General features: G+C 44.6%; 1 protein-coding gene, 1 non-coding gene and 1 pseudogene across 2 annotated transcripts in view; 2 read left to right on the top strand and 1 right to left on the bottom strand.

The window, feature by feature from the left end:
- Positions 6,395–7,610, top strand: LOC102176390 (annotated as a pseudogene).
- On the bottom strand, positions 10,729–10,800 carry TRNAC-GCA. Its single transcript has one exon. It is a non-coding gene; the product is annotated as a tRNA-Cys (tRNA).
- Positions 11,427–14,159, top strand: part of WEE2 (WEE1 homolog 2) — a 29,578-nt gene continuing 26,845 nt past the window's right edge. Inside the window, exon 1 of the mRNA XM_005679535.2 lies at positions 11,427–11,771. Within this exon, the coding sequence (XP_005679592.2) occupies positions 11,427–11,771 (345 nt within the window). The remainder of the gene's footprint in view (positions 11,772–14,159) is intronic.

The raw sequence follows: 14,159 nt of genomic DNA, 5'->3' as shown, positions 1-14,159 counted from the left end.
GATAATGTAAACCACCTGAGACCTTTTGTATACCGGAGGGTATGCAAAAAGAAAGCCTTGTCTCAATGAGGGTCAGGACTGCTGCCCCTGCGTAACTCTATTTCTTTATGTACAACTTGGGGTATATAAGCTGATTTTGAAAAATAGTTTTTGGAGTCTTGCACCGATGCTGGGCTTCCCCATGTCGTTCTTTTCTTTTTCCGGCTGAATTCCCATCTGGAGCAGGGAGGCTCATCATGTCTACTTATTTGTCCTGGCTTCTAAGATCCGTAAGAGAGAGAGCCCAAGGCGGGGCACTCTCCGATATTCAAACGGACGCCGGTGGCCTAACGTAGATGGTGCAAGCTCCTTGTCTGGAACTTTATTGGTCTTCCACATAATCTAAGTTATTCAGCCCTCTTTCTCTACTTAATTTTCCTACTATACTATTGTTTCTTAATCTAATCTTATATTAATAAACAAATAAGTTTTTCTCATGCCAACGCCGTCCCCGCTTCGAATTCCCTGGATCCGCTGGGGCAGGACCCTGGCACTTTTTCACTTGTCTTGGGAAGAGGGGTCTTAGAAGCAGGAACACCTGGGACCCTTGCTGGGATGGGCTCCAGGACTGGGACAGCTGTGCCAACCTTTGGACCTGCTCTAGGCCAGGGCCGCTGAGGAACTGTCCAGGTTGCTAAGTAATACATGTCACATGTCGGTAATGAACGTGTTCTGCTTTTCTCTAAGTTATTGCATATTTCTGCCCCCATCACCCCTCCCCCGCCCCCACCAGGGTTGAAGCAACATTTCCGGATTTCCGGTTGTGATGAAAGACTGAGCGAGAAAAGGACAAGGAAGACAATGGGGTTGAAGCCTGAGGGACCTTCGAGATATCACTGCCTAGACTTCCTGTTTCCCCAGTGAGCTGGCAGTGTTGCCTCTACCTGTTATCGAGGCCCTCGGGCCCTTTCCTGAAAACCTTGACTGCTGCTCTCTTGCCTCTGCGGTTGTCCTTCAGTCGTTCCGTCGTGTCTGACTCTTTGTGACCCCCTGGGCTGCAGCACGCCAGGCTTCCCTGTCCTTCACTATCTCCCTATCGCCTCTAGAGGGCACATGCTGGGGATAAAGGTCAGCTTTTCTCCCCTTCCCAGAAAGTCTGGCGGTAAAAACGCCCAATTCTTACCTGGGAAACCAGACTTCCCAGTGGTTCCCCGTGGGGCAGTCCTATCAAATACACCATGATCCAACATTGGTATTTTTTCAGAGTCTGGATTGACTCACTCTTAATTCAGTCTTCCGGAAAAATGTGGCGGAGCTTCACTTTAGCTTGTTCAAACGTTTTTTACATTTCTCCCTCCTTGCTGAGGAGAAGATCAGGTCGGCATGTTCCTTCTTGGAGCTCTCACGTTCATTACCGATATGTGACATGTATTACTTAGCAACCTGGACAGTTCCTCAGTGGCCCTGGCCTAGAGCAGGTCCAAAGATGGGCACAGCTGTCCCAGTCCTGAAGCCATCCCAGTCCTGAAGCCATCCCAGCAGGGGTCCCAGGTGTTCCTGCTTCTAATAGCCCTCTTCCCAAGACAAGTGAAAAAGAAAGTGAAAGTCAGACATATCCGACTCTTTGGGATATAGACTCTCAAATGTTTTCCATGACCTTAGTTTTACTTTTGAAAAGGAACGGTATGCCTTTCCAATGTAAATGTAAATTTCTAGAAATGTAAATTTCTACCTTTTGCAAATCCGACTGGAATTAGCTGGATTTTCCTGCTTCTGTTCCTCCCATCAGAGAATGACAGAGACCTTCAGAAACGTCAAAACTGAAGTGTGGTCAGAGCTCTGAGTTTGGAAGCTTTCTCATCACTCAACAGTGTCAGTAGAATGCGAGCTTTCCCCAGGCACGTGATTTTGGGAACCCAGCCCTGAGATTCAAAGGTGAGTTCCACCTTGTAGATCTCACTCCTGAGGACATGAACTTTCTGCTCTGCAGAAATCCTTGTAACGATATGAGAAATGTTTGAATTTCAAAACAAAAAAAAGTCCAATACTGAGAACTTTTAACAAAAACTGAGGTACGTTAATTTTATTTTCCCAAGTCCATTCAAAAACAGCTTATGGAACACCCATAATGCGTTCTACTTTAAAAGAAAAAATCCTTCCCCCTCTTTTCCTCTTATTGCCACAGATTACTTGGGTTCCCCTTCTGACATCTCATCTCAACTGTGATGGGAAGCTTTGTGCCTGGGATGGGTGCCTATTAACACACACTGAAGCAAAGATGCAATTTTGCACAATGTAAAGAGGATAAGGACAAAGAAAAGAATAAAACATGACACCAAAAACAGCAGGGCTGTGGACCAGACAGAAGATGTGCATCTCCCGGGACCCTTGGGACATCAAGGTCAGTGACTGCACAATCCTTACTGTTCTATTTTCCAGATTGGGAATATTTTTTTTGTACTTGTTATTATAACTAGTTGGGCTTTCCGGGTGGCACTTGCGGTAAAGAACCTGCCTGCCAAAGAAAGAGATGCAACAAACGTGGGTTTGATCCCTGGGTTGGGAAGAGCTCCTGGAGGAGGAGGTGGCAACCCACTCCTGTGTTCCTGCCTGGAGAATCCCATGGCCAGAGGATCCTGGCGGGCTACAGTCCACAGGCCCACAGAGTCAGACATGACTGAAGCGACTTAGCATGCATGCATGCATTATAACTAGTTATATCTGAGGCCATAGCGACAATCATCAGTTCAGTTCAGTTGCTCAGTCGTGTCCAACTCTTTGCTACCCTATGGACTGCAGCACGCCAGGCCTCCCTGTCTATCACCAACTCCTGGAGCCTACTCAAACTCATGTCCATTGAGTCAGTGATGCCATCCAACCATCTCATTCTCTGTCGCCCCCTTCTCCTCCCTCCTTCAATCTTTCCCAGTATCAGGGTCTTTTCAAATGAGTCAGTTCTTCACATCAAGTGGCCAAAGTATTGCAGTTTCAGCTTTAGCATCAGTCCTTCCAATAAATATTCAGGTCTGATTTCCTTTAGGATGGACTGGTTGGATCTCCTTGCAGTCCAAGGGACTCTCAAGAGTCTTCTCCAACACCACAGTTCAAAAGCATCAATTCTTCAAGGCTCAGCTTTCTTTATTGGCCAACTCTCACATCCCTACATGACCACTGGAAAAACCATAGCCTTGACTAGATGGACCTTTGCTGGCAAAGTAATGTCTCTGCTTTTTAATATGCTGTCTAGGTTGGTCACAACTTTTCTTCCAAGGAGCAAGTGTCTTTTAATTTCATGGATGCAGTCACCATCTGCAGTGATTTTGGAGCACAAAAGAATAAAGTCTGCCACTGTTTCCATTGTTTCCCCATCTATTTGCCAGGAAGTGATGGGACCGGATGCCATGATCTTCGTTTTCTGAATGTTGAGCTTTAAGCCAACTTTTTCACTCCCTTCTTTCACTTTCATCAAGAGGCTCTTTAATTCTTCTTCACTTTCTGCCATAAGGGTGGTGTTATCTGCATATCTGAGATTATTGATATTTCTCCTGGAAATCTTGATTCCAGCTTGTGCTTCCTCCAGCCCAGCGTTTCTCATGATGTACTCTGCATAGAAGTTAAATAAGCAAGGTGACAATATACACCCTTGATGTACTCCTTTCCTGATTTGGAACTAGTCTGTTGTTCCGTGTCCAATTCTAACTGTTGCTTCCTGACCTGCATACAGGTTTCTCAAGAGGCAGGTCAGGTGGTCTGGTATTCCTATCTCTTTCAGAATTTTCCACAGTTTATTATGATCCACACAGTCAAAGGCTTTGCCATAGTCAATAAAGCAGAAATAGATGTTTCTCTAGAACTCTCTTGCTTTTTCGATAATCCAACAGATGCTGGCAATTTGACCTCAGATTCCTCTGCCTTTTCTAAAACCAACTTGAACATCTGGAATTTCGCCGTTCCACATCAGGAAATTCCATCTGGAATTTCCATGGTTATGTACTGTTGATGCCTGGCTTGGAGAATTTTGAGCATTACTTTACTAACAAGGCAAAATGATAGCATACCAAAAGAGGAACTCCCCAGGTCACTAGGTGCCCAATATGCTACTGGAGATAGTGGAGAAATAACTCCAGAAAGAATGAAGAGATGGAGCCAAAGCAAAAACAATACCCAGCTATGGATGTGACTGGTGATAGAAGCAAGGTCCAATGCTGTAAAGAGCAATATTGCATAGGAACCTAGAATGTCAGGTCCATGAATCAAGGCAAAGTGGAAGTGGTCAAACAGGAGATGGCAAGGGTGAATGTCGACATTCTACGAATCAGTGAACTAAAATGGGCTGGAATGGGTGAATTTAACTCAGATGACCATTATATCTGCTACTATGGGCAGGAATCCCTCAGAAGAAATGGAGTAGCCATCATGGTCAACCAGAGAGTCCGAAATGCAGTACTTGGATGCAATCTCAAAAACAACAGAATGATCTCTGTTCATTTCCAAGGCAAACCATTCAATATCACAGTAATCCAAGTCTATGCCCCAACCAGTAATGCTGAAGAAGCTGAAGTTGAATGGTTCTATGAAGACCTACAAGACCTTTTAGAACTAACACCCAAAAAAGATGTCCTTTTCATTATAGGGGACTGGAATGCAAAAGTAGGAAGTCAAGAAACACCTGGAGTAACAGGCAAATTTGGCCTTGGAATGCGGAATGAAGCAGGGCAAAGACTAATAGACTTTTGCCAAGAAAATGCACTGGTCATAGCAAACACCTTCTTCCAACAACACAAGAGAAGACTCTACACATGGACATCACCAAATGGTCAACACCGAAATCAGATTGATTATATTCCTTGCAGCCAAAGATGGAGAAGCTCTATACAGACAACAAAAACAAGACCAGGAGCTGACTGTGGCTCAGATCATGAGCTCCTTATTACCAAATTCAGACTTAAATTGAAGAAAGTAGGGAAAACCGCTAGACCATTCAGGTATGACCTAAATCAAATCCCTTATGATTATACAGTGGAAGTGAGAAACAGATTTAAGGGCCTAGATCTGATAGATAGAGTGCCTGATGAACTATGGATGAGGTTCGTGACATTGTACAGGAGACAAGGATCAAGACCATCCCCATGGAAAAGAAATGCAAAAAAGCAAAATGGCTGTCTGGGGAGGCCATACAAATAGCTATGAAAAGGAGAGGCAAAAAACAAAGGAGAAAAGGAAAGATACAATCATCTGAATGCAGAGTTCCAAATAAAAGCAAGAAGAGATAAGAAAGCCTTCTTCAGCGATCAATGCGAAGAAATAGAGGAAAACAACAGAATGGGAAAGACTAGAGAGATCTTCAAGAAAATTAGAGATACCAAAAAAAAGAGAAAATTAGAGATACCAAGGGAACATTTCATGCAAAGATGGGCTCGATAAAGGACAGAAATGGTATGGACCTAAGAGAAGCAGAAGATATTAAGAAGAGCTGGCAAGAATACACAGAAACTATACAAAAAAGATCTTCATGACCCATATAATCATGATGATGTGATTACTCATCTAGAGCCAGACATCCTGGACTGTGAAGTCAAGTGGGCCTTAGAAAGCATCACTACAAACAAAGCTAGTGGAGGTAATGGCATTCCAGTTGAGCTATTTCAAATCCTGAAAGATGATGCTGTGAAAGTGCTGGACTCAATATGCCAGCAAATTTGGAAAACTCAGCAGTGGCCACAGGACTGGAAAAGGTCAGTTTTCATTCCAATCCCAAAGAAAGGCAATGCCAAAGAATGCTCAGACTGCCGCACAATTGCACTCATCTCACATGCTAGTAATGTTCAAAATTCTCCAAGCCAGGCTTCAGCAATACGTGAACTGTGAACATCCAGATGTTCAAGCTGGTATTAGGAAAGCCAGAGGAACCAGAGATCAAATTGCCAACATCCGCTGGATCATGGAAAAAGCAAGAGAGTTTCAGAAAAACATCTATTTCTGCTTTATTGACTATGCCAAAGCCTTTGACTGTACGGATCACAATAAACTGTGGAAAATTCTGAAAGAGATGGGAATCCAAGACCACCTGACCTGCCTCTTGAGAAATCTGTATGCAGATCAGGAAGCAACAGGTAGAACTGGACATGGAACAACAGACTGGTTCCAAATAGGAAAAGGAGTATGTCAAGGCTATATATTGGCACCCTGCTTATTTAACTTCTATGCAGAGTACATCATGAGAAACGCTGGACTGGAAGAAACAGAAGCTGGAATCAAGATTGCCGGGAGAAATATCAATAACCTCAGATATGCAGGTGACACCACCCTTATGGCAGAAAGTGAAGAGGAGCTAAAAAGCTTCTTGATGAAAGTGAAAGAGGAGATTCACCGGCGGTGACCGGCGGCGGCAGCCAGCGCGGCAGGCGGAGGGAGCTGCCGCCAGGTGTGCAACAGAGGAACATGGCTCGAGAAACTAATCCAGCCAAGTGCCTATGCTTTGTTCCACTGGCTGCGGATTTTATGGAAACCCTCGTACGAATGGCATGTGTTCAGTGTGCTATAAAGAACATCTTCAAAGACAGAACAGTAGTAATGGTAGAATAAGCCCACCTGCGCCTTCTGTCACAAGTCTGTCTGAGTCCTTACCAGTCCAGTGCACAGATGGTAGCGTCCCAGAGGCTCAGTCAGTGCTCGACTCAGCAGCTTCATCTATGCAGCCAAGCCCTGTGTCAAATCAGTCACTTTTATCAGAATCTGTAGCGTCTTCCCAAGTGGACAGTACATCTGTGGACAAAGCAATACCTGAAACAGAAGACCTCCAAGCTTCAGTATCAGAAACGGCACAGCAGGCATCTGAAGAGCAAAGCAAGTCTCTTGAAAAATCAAAACAGAAAAAGAATCGCTGTTTCATGTGCAGAAAGAAAGTGGGACTTACTGGGTTTGAATGCCAGTGTGGAAATGTTTACTGTGGTGTACACCGTTACTCAGATGTACACAATTGCTCTTACAATTACAAAGCTGATGCTGCTGAGAAAATCAGAAAAGAAAATCCAGTAGTTGTTGGTGAAAAGATCCAGAAGATTTGAACTCCTGATGGAATACAAAATCCTTTGACCATCTGCAAACTAAAAACTGACTTGAGGTTTTTTTTTTCCTAGTCATTGGGAATGTAGAGCAATATATCTTGCATAGACCTTTAATCATACATGTCATCAGAAGAATAGATTTTTGTTTTTGTTTTGAAAATGACTCTGAACATTTATTTCCACTGCAGTTTCTGTGGCTGAAAAAAGTAAACTTTACAAGTATTATCCTTTTAAGATCATTTAAATTTTAGTTGAGTGCAGAGGGCTTTTATAACAAATGTGGAGAAATTTTGGAGGGCTGTGATTTTTCCCAGTATTAAACATGCATGCTTTAATCTTGCAGTTTATTTTCTCATTGTGTATGTATATATAGCTTTTCTCTGCAGCACGATTTCTGTTTTGATAATGTCCTTTAGGGCACAGCTAGTTATCAGTAACTGAATGTATCTTAATCATTATGGCTGCTTTTGTTTTTCCTTAACAAAGGTTATACATATGTTAGCATATAGTTTCTTTGCACCCACTATTTATGTCTGAATCATTTGTCACAGGAGAGTGTGTGCTGATGAGATTCTAAGTTTGTGTGTTTTTAAGTTTTTTTGAGCGAAGGAAGGAAAAGCTATACGCATTTCTTTGCTGACTGCAGGTTTCTTTCAGATGATGTTCATCGGTCTGTGTGTATACAATATGAAGAATGATCTGAAGTAATTGTGCTGTATTTATGTTTATCCACCAGTCTTTGATTAAATAAAAAGGAAAACCATAAAAAAAAAAAAAGAAAGTGAAAGAGGAGAGTGAAAAAGTTGGCTTAAAGCTCAACATTCAGAAAACGAAGATCATGGCATCCGGTCCCATCACTCTATGGGAAATGCTGGGGAAACAGTGGAAACAGTGTCAGACTTTATTTTTCTGGGCTCCAAAATCACTGCAGATGGTGATTGCAGCCATGAAATTAAAAGACGCTTACTCCTTGGAAGAAAAGTTCTGACCAACCTAGATAGTATATTCAAAAGCGGAGACATTACTTTGCCAACTAAGGTCCATCTAGTCGAGGCTATGGTTTTTCCAGTAGTCATGTATGGATGTGAGAGTTGGACTGTGAAGAAGGCTGAGCGCTGAAGAATTGATGCTTTTGAACTGTGGTATTGGAGAAGACTCTTGAGAGTCCCTTGGACTGCAAGGAGATACAACCAGTCCATTCTGAAGAAGATCAACCCTGGGATTTCTTTGGAAGGAATGATGCTAAAGCTGAAACTCCAGTACTTTGGCCACCTCATGCAAAGAGTTGACTCATTGGAAAAGACTCTGATGCTGGGAGGGATTGGGGGCAGGAGGAGAAGGGGACGACCGAGGATGAGATGGCTAGATGGCATCTCTGACTCGATGGACGTGAGTTTGGGTGAACTCCAGGAGTTGGTGATGGACAGGGAGGCCTGGTGTGCTGCGATTCATGGGGTCGCAAAGAGTCAGACACGACTGAGCGACTGAACTGAACTGAACTTACTAACGTGTAAGATGAGTACAATCGTGTGGAAGTTTAAGCATTCTTTGGCATTGCCTTTCTTTGGGATTGGAATGACCTGAACTTTTCCAGTCCTGTGGCCACTGCTAAGTTTTCAAAATTTGCTGGCATATTGAGTGCAAATTCATCTGCTGAGTGCTAATATACAGAAGGTGAATGGCACAAGTTTCTGATAGAATTACTGCTGATAACATAAGATCTAAGTCATCATGATGGCATAGTTGCTGCCCTAGGCAAACAGTGCAGTCCTAAATAAAGGTAATTGAGAATTCTAGCAGGGCAGAGAGGAAAGCCAGGGGTGATGGTGAATACAAATGCAGCAACCCTGTTCTCTGCCTGCAGGCCTGTGATCCAGACTGTCTCAGGTTAGGCTCATCCTCCTTGAGAGCAGAGCCAGTCTCCAGCTGTCCTGGAGAGGTGAGAATGACTAGTTATGACCTCAAGAGGGGAAAATTGATCAGCACCAAGGCTGTAGTGAAGGTATTATATCATATGGCCTCCTGGTTTGTAAAGTGAAAGTGAAGTCACTCAGTCATGTCCGATTCTTTGTGACCCCTGTGGACTGTAGCCTACCAAGCTCCTCTGTCCATGGGATTCTCCAGGCAAGAATACTGGAGTGGGTTGCCATTTCCTTCTCCAGGGGATCTTCCCAGCCCAGGGATCAAACCCCGGTTTCCCGCATTGGAGGCAGATGCTTTAACCTCTGAGCCACCAGGGAAGCCCCCTGGTTTGTAAATAAGAACCCAGCTCCAAAGCCCAGAATTTCAGTTAACAGGAACTTCTTTGTGAAAAAGTGAAAGCATTAGTTGCTCAGTCATGTCCAACTCCTTGTAACTCCATGGACCCCACCAGGCTCCTCTGTCTGTGGGATTCCCCAGGCAAGAACACTGGAGTAGGTTGCTATTTCCTTCTCCAAGGGGATCTTCCTAACCCAGGGGGTCTTCCTGAAGACCCACAGATCGGACCTAGGTCTCCTGCATTGCAGGCAGATTTTTTACCATCTGAGCCCCAAGGGAAGCCTGTGGGATGCCAGATCTCTGACCAAGGTGAGCAGGGAGCTACCCTGTTGAATGATCTGGAAAGTCGGCACAGCAAGAGGGACCGGGAAGGACAAAAGGAGGCTTGGGTGGTGTGCACACCTAAAAAGCTGGGGCATGAGAAGGTGTTTAGCTGAAAAGACACTGTCATATGCCCCCAGTTACTCTTCTCTTGGATTAAGCTCCTCGTGAGTTCAGCTGGGGAATAGGAAGGGAGTGAGAGGGGAGAAAGGAGTGGAAGGATTGTTAAAGAGAGAGAAGGTGGAAGGTGGGTGCCAAGTAATGGGTGACCAAACACCATCAAGAAATGGGACAGTGAGTTTGTTTCATTCAAGACCAAACCCAGGACTTCCTGGGGGTCCAGTGGCTAAAAATCCCTGCTGTCAATGCAGGGGACCTGGGTTCGATCCCTGGTCGGGAGCTAGATCCCACTTGCTGCAACTGAGAGTTCGCATGCCACAGCTGAGACCTAGCACAGCCAAATTAAAAAACTAACAGCAAACTCATGCTCACCAGTTCTCTCACTTTGGGTCCACATCTGTCATGCAGCCAATTTCTCCTGTCCAGTCCCTCCAGAGTCTCCCCTGAGGGCACCAGGGGCTCATTGCATCATTTTCCTTTTTCACAGATTGCTTTCACATGGTTTCTCCTATAAGATGATATCAGTGGCCTTATTTTGCTCCTGAAAGCATTTTTTACATTCCCCCCACCCCTGCCGCAATAGGGACCACTCTGAGAAAGAAATTGAATAATGTGTGTAAAAGATATCTAAACAGTAAGAAAATACATTTTATAAAATAAGGCATGTGGGGCCCAAGTAGTCACCATTTTCTAGTAATACATTTATCTGTCTCTGTGTTGCTGATCTTTCTACCTTTCTTTGGGGTATAAAAATGTGTCCAGTTCTCTAAAAGCTTTAATCGATCATTCCCAGGGGTAAGAGGAGAGTGTGGAGATGCCTAAATTAGGACAGGTGTGTCTGGTAGAGATCTCAAAGCGAAGTCGCTCAGTTGTATCCAACTCTGTGTGACCCCATGGACTGTAGCCCACCAGGCTCCTCTGTCCATGGGGTTCTCCAGGCAAGAATATTGGAGTGGGTTGCCATTTCCTTCTCCAGGGGATCTTCCCAACCCAGGGATTGAACCTGGGTCTCCTGCATTGCAGGCAGACGCTTTATCCTCTGAGCCACCAAGGAAGCCCGGTACAGATCTCAGGTGTGTGTCTGTTAGAGAGATGAACTCCAGCCAAGATACATTAGCTGCTGTTTGAGGATCATTATGCTATCCAGGTGATACTGAATTCTAAGGAACTGCTATTAGCCACTGAGTGGGTGGTGAGTGTGGGGAGAGAAGAGGGCCAAGAGTGAAAATGATGTCTTTCCAATAATGAGCTTATTCCTAATTAGCAAATGTGTATTTTTAAAAATTTATTATAATACTTTATTGTTAAGTAAAATTACAGATACTGACGTGTATGTTTAAAGCCATGCTAAAGTAAATAATCCAAGTGTCTTCCTAGTAGTTGGTAGAATATGGGTTCAGGGAGACTGCGGGAGTTCTATACATGAATTGGATTTAATTGCTCAAAAAGTTACTGCAGCCTTCTTTAATCAGAATGGAGATAGGGAGGAGCTGAGAGCTCACAGGTGCACGGTACTTAAGTGAGAAACCCAATGGCGTGTCTCTGTGTAGCTGTTAGTTGGCTGAAAGAAAGCAGGGCTGGGACGGTGAACTTGTCAGCTTATGTTCTTCTCCTCATTTCAGTAGCTCCGTTTCCTTCTGCTAGGCCTTCTTGCCCAGGTGGTAAAGCGCTTTGGCTGAGATGGGTGACAACGATGAGCACAAAGAACTGAAGCAGAAGTTAAACTTTTCCTGTTGTGAAGAGGATCATGAGAACAAGGGGCAGAAGGAAGCACAGGCAAGCGAGGAGGCCCAGAGTCCAACCCCAGAGAGGCCCAGAGGTCAGGATTCAGAGGCGAAGCTCACACCTCCCAGGACGCCCCTTAGTAACGAATGTGACCTCAGCACACTTCGGGAAAGAGACCCAGCTAGTCCAGGTCAGGGTCTCGGGACTCCAGTGGCACACTCCCTGGCACGCCCGGAAACACCACCAGCCCCACCAGACAAGAGCAGGCTGTCACACTGCGAGAGCCCCTTCACTCCCAAAGTAAGTCCACTATCGGGGGGGAGGGAGCCAGGCCACCTAGGCCTGCGGTCCTTCAGTTCAGCTGATAGAGACTGAGGGTGCAGTCCTAGGTGTGTGGCAGATGTGCTTCATGCTCTGTGTATGTCTTCAATTACGTATTTGCTGGTGAAAATGAAGAGTCGAAAGCTACCAGAAAACAGAATTGTCTTGCTATCTGTCTACTGAAAACCATTGCTGTAGGCCCCAGATAAATCTTGGATGGGGAAAACTTTCCTAGTGAAAGAATATGGGAGCTGGAACAAATAGAGGTCTATAGGCCAACCTGTACCCTGTTGTTGTTTAGTCGCTAAGTCATGTCCAACTTTTTGTGACCCCCATGAGGCTCCTCTGGCCATGGGATTTCCCAGGTAAGGATACTGGAGTGGGTTGCATTTCCTTCTCCAGGAGATCTTCCCGACCCAGGGATCACACCCACGTCTCCTGCACTAGCAGCCAGATTCTTTACCACTGAGCCTCCAGGGAAGCCCAGCCTGTACTCTACCTATGAGAAAACCAAGGTCTTAGGAGAAAAGGGGGCCTGTTATTCAGCCAATGGCAGTGAAAGGACTGGATACACAATCTTTGGAGCTTAGTCTATTGTTCTTTCCATTATGCCAACTGCCTCTATTTTTCTGTGATTATTTACTATTATTGCCTAATACGTTTACTTCACTGTTTGAACATATATATATCTTTGCTAATGCTCTTTTCAGAAAGAAGTCTTCACCCTTTCTTGGTCTAGTGAGGAACAGGCTCTTATAGGTGAACAAAGACGTGACATTGATACTACTTTATAAGTTGAGGATGGCAAACAAGCAAAAGTCCCGAGAAAGCATCTTCCTTTCTTTTGCTGTGCTTGGTCTCCCGTTGTATCACGCATTCTGTTAAAGCTAGGACTGGGCAGGGGTACCTCTGATAGACTGGTGCCATGGCACAAGAGCCTTAGGCCTGGAATTAGCTCTGCTTCCTGCTGGCTGAGCTTGAGGCACTTAAGATCATGGTAATAGCATCTCTGCTTCCGATGGCAGCACAGTCACTGTCAGAGGTCTCCTTTGTACCTGCTGAGGGTGGCTGCCACATCTGCCAGGAAATACCAGGCTTCCTGTCTGAGTGATAGACAAGCTACTTTCATACCTTCATGCATCCATCTGTGGGGTTTTCAACGGTCCCAATAACCAATCAATCATCCGTTTATTTTTTGAGAACCCACTGTGGGCTGGGAGCATATTGGCAGTCTCCAGGAGGGGAGATGTGTCTGCAGATACCACGTGGTAGGTGATTCAGGGGTGGTCAGAGTTCTCCAGGTGGATTGCTTCTCAGTGGCTGGTCAGGAAAGAAATGAAAGTAAAGCAAGTATAAGAAGGTCAATGAAAGTAGGTATGGTTTTAACACTTGGCAATTAGGGGGAGAGTGGATTGAGAGCATATGGTTCTGAGCAAGAGTGCACAGGCAAGGAGGAGGCATGGTATGTGTATTTTCATCCATTCGCTGAAGACTTTTAACACCTTGATACACTCGCAGACCTTCTGCTGATAAGCCACGCACTGCCTCAGCAAGCGCCTGCAAAATGGTGTGAGGCAAAAGCTCATTGTAGTTTTGACTTGCATTTCTCTAATAATTAGTAATGTTGAACATCTTTTCATGTGCCTCTTGGCCATCTGTCTCTTTTTTTTTGACAAATGTCTATTCAGGTCTTCCTTCTGCCCAGTTTTTGATTGGATTGTTTGTTTTAATGATATTAAGCCTCACGAGCTGTTAGTCAATTTTGGAGGCTAAATCTCTTGTCGATCGCATCATTTGCAAATGTTTTCTCCCGATCTGAGGTCTGTCTTTTGATTTTGTTTATGGTTTCCTTTGCTGTGCAAAGGCTTTTGAGTTTAATTAGGTCCCATTTGTTTATTTTTGTTTTTATTTCCGTCATTCTGGGAGACAGATTGAAAAAGATATATAATAGTAAGCAATAGTAAGTTAAGGTCAGGTATGCTAGAGGAGCGGTAGTGTGGTGAAAACTAACGAGGCATGAAGTCTCAAGACAACCAGGGAACCTTTCCAAAGAAGGCAATATTTGAGAGCAATCTTACAGAATGAGTTGGAGTTTGCTAGGAAGAGAAGGATTGAGAACTCAAGGCCAGGGGAAAAATATCTACTGAGTCCTGGAGGGAAAAGATCATGCCACACCTGGAAAACTCCATGTTATTCAGAGCAGCAGGGGTCTGGGTGTGCGAGAGGGCAGGCAGAGGGGCCAGAGTAGGTAGGTAGGTAGGTAGGAGCTTGACCAGGATTTTATCCTGAAAGTGTTGAGAGAGCCATTAAGTGGTTTTGGTCAGAGACATTTTTGAGAAATCATGACTTTCATGTGAAGGATGGAAT

Source organism: Capra hircus, chromosome 4 (assembly GCF_001704415.2).
Source record: "Capra hircus breed San Clemente chromosome 4, ASM170441v1, whole genome shotgun sequence".
Lineage (NCBI taxonomy): Eukaryota > Metazoa > Chordata > Mammalia > Artiodactyla > Bovidae > Capra > Capra hircus.
This window is presented reverse-complemented; position numbering and strand designations above follow the sequence as displayed.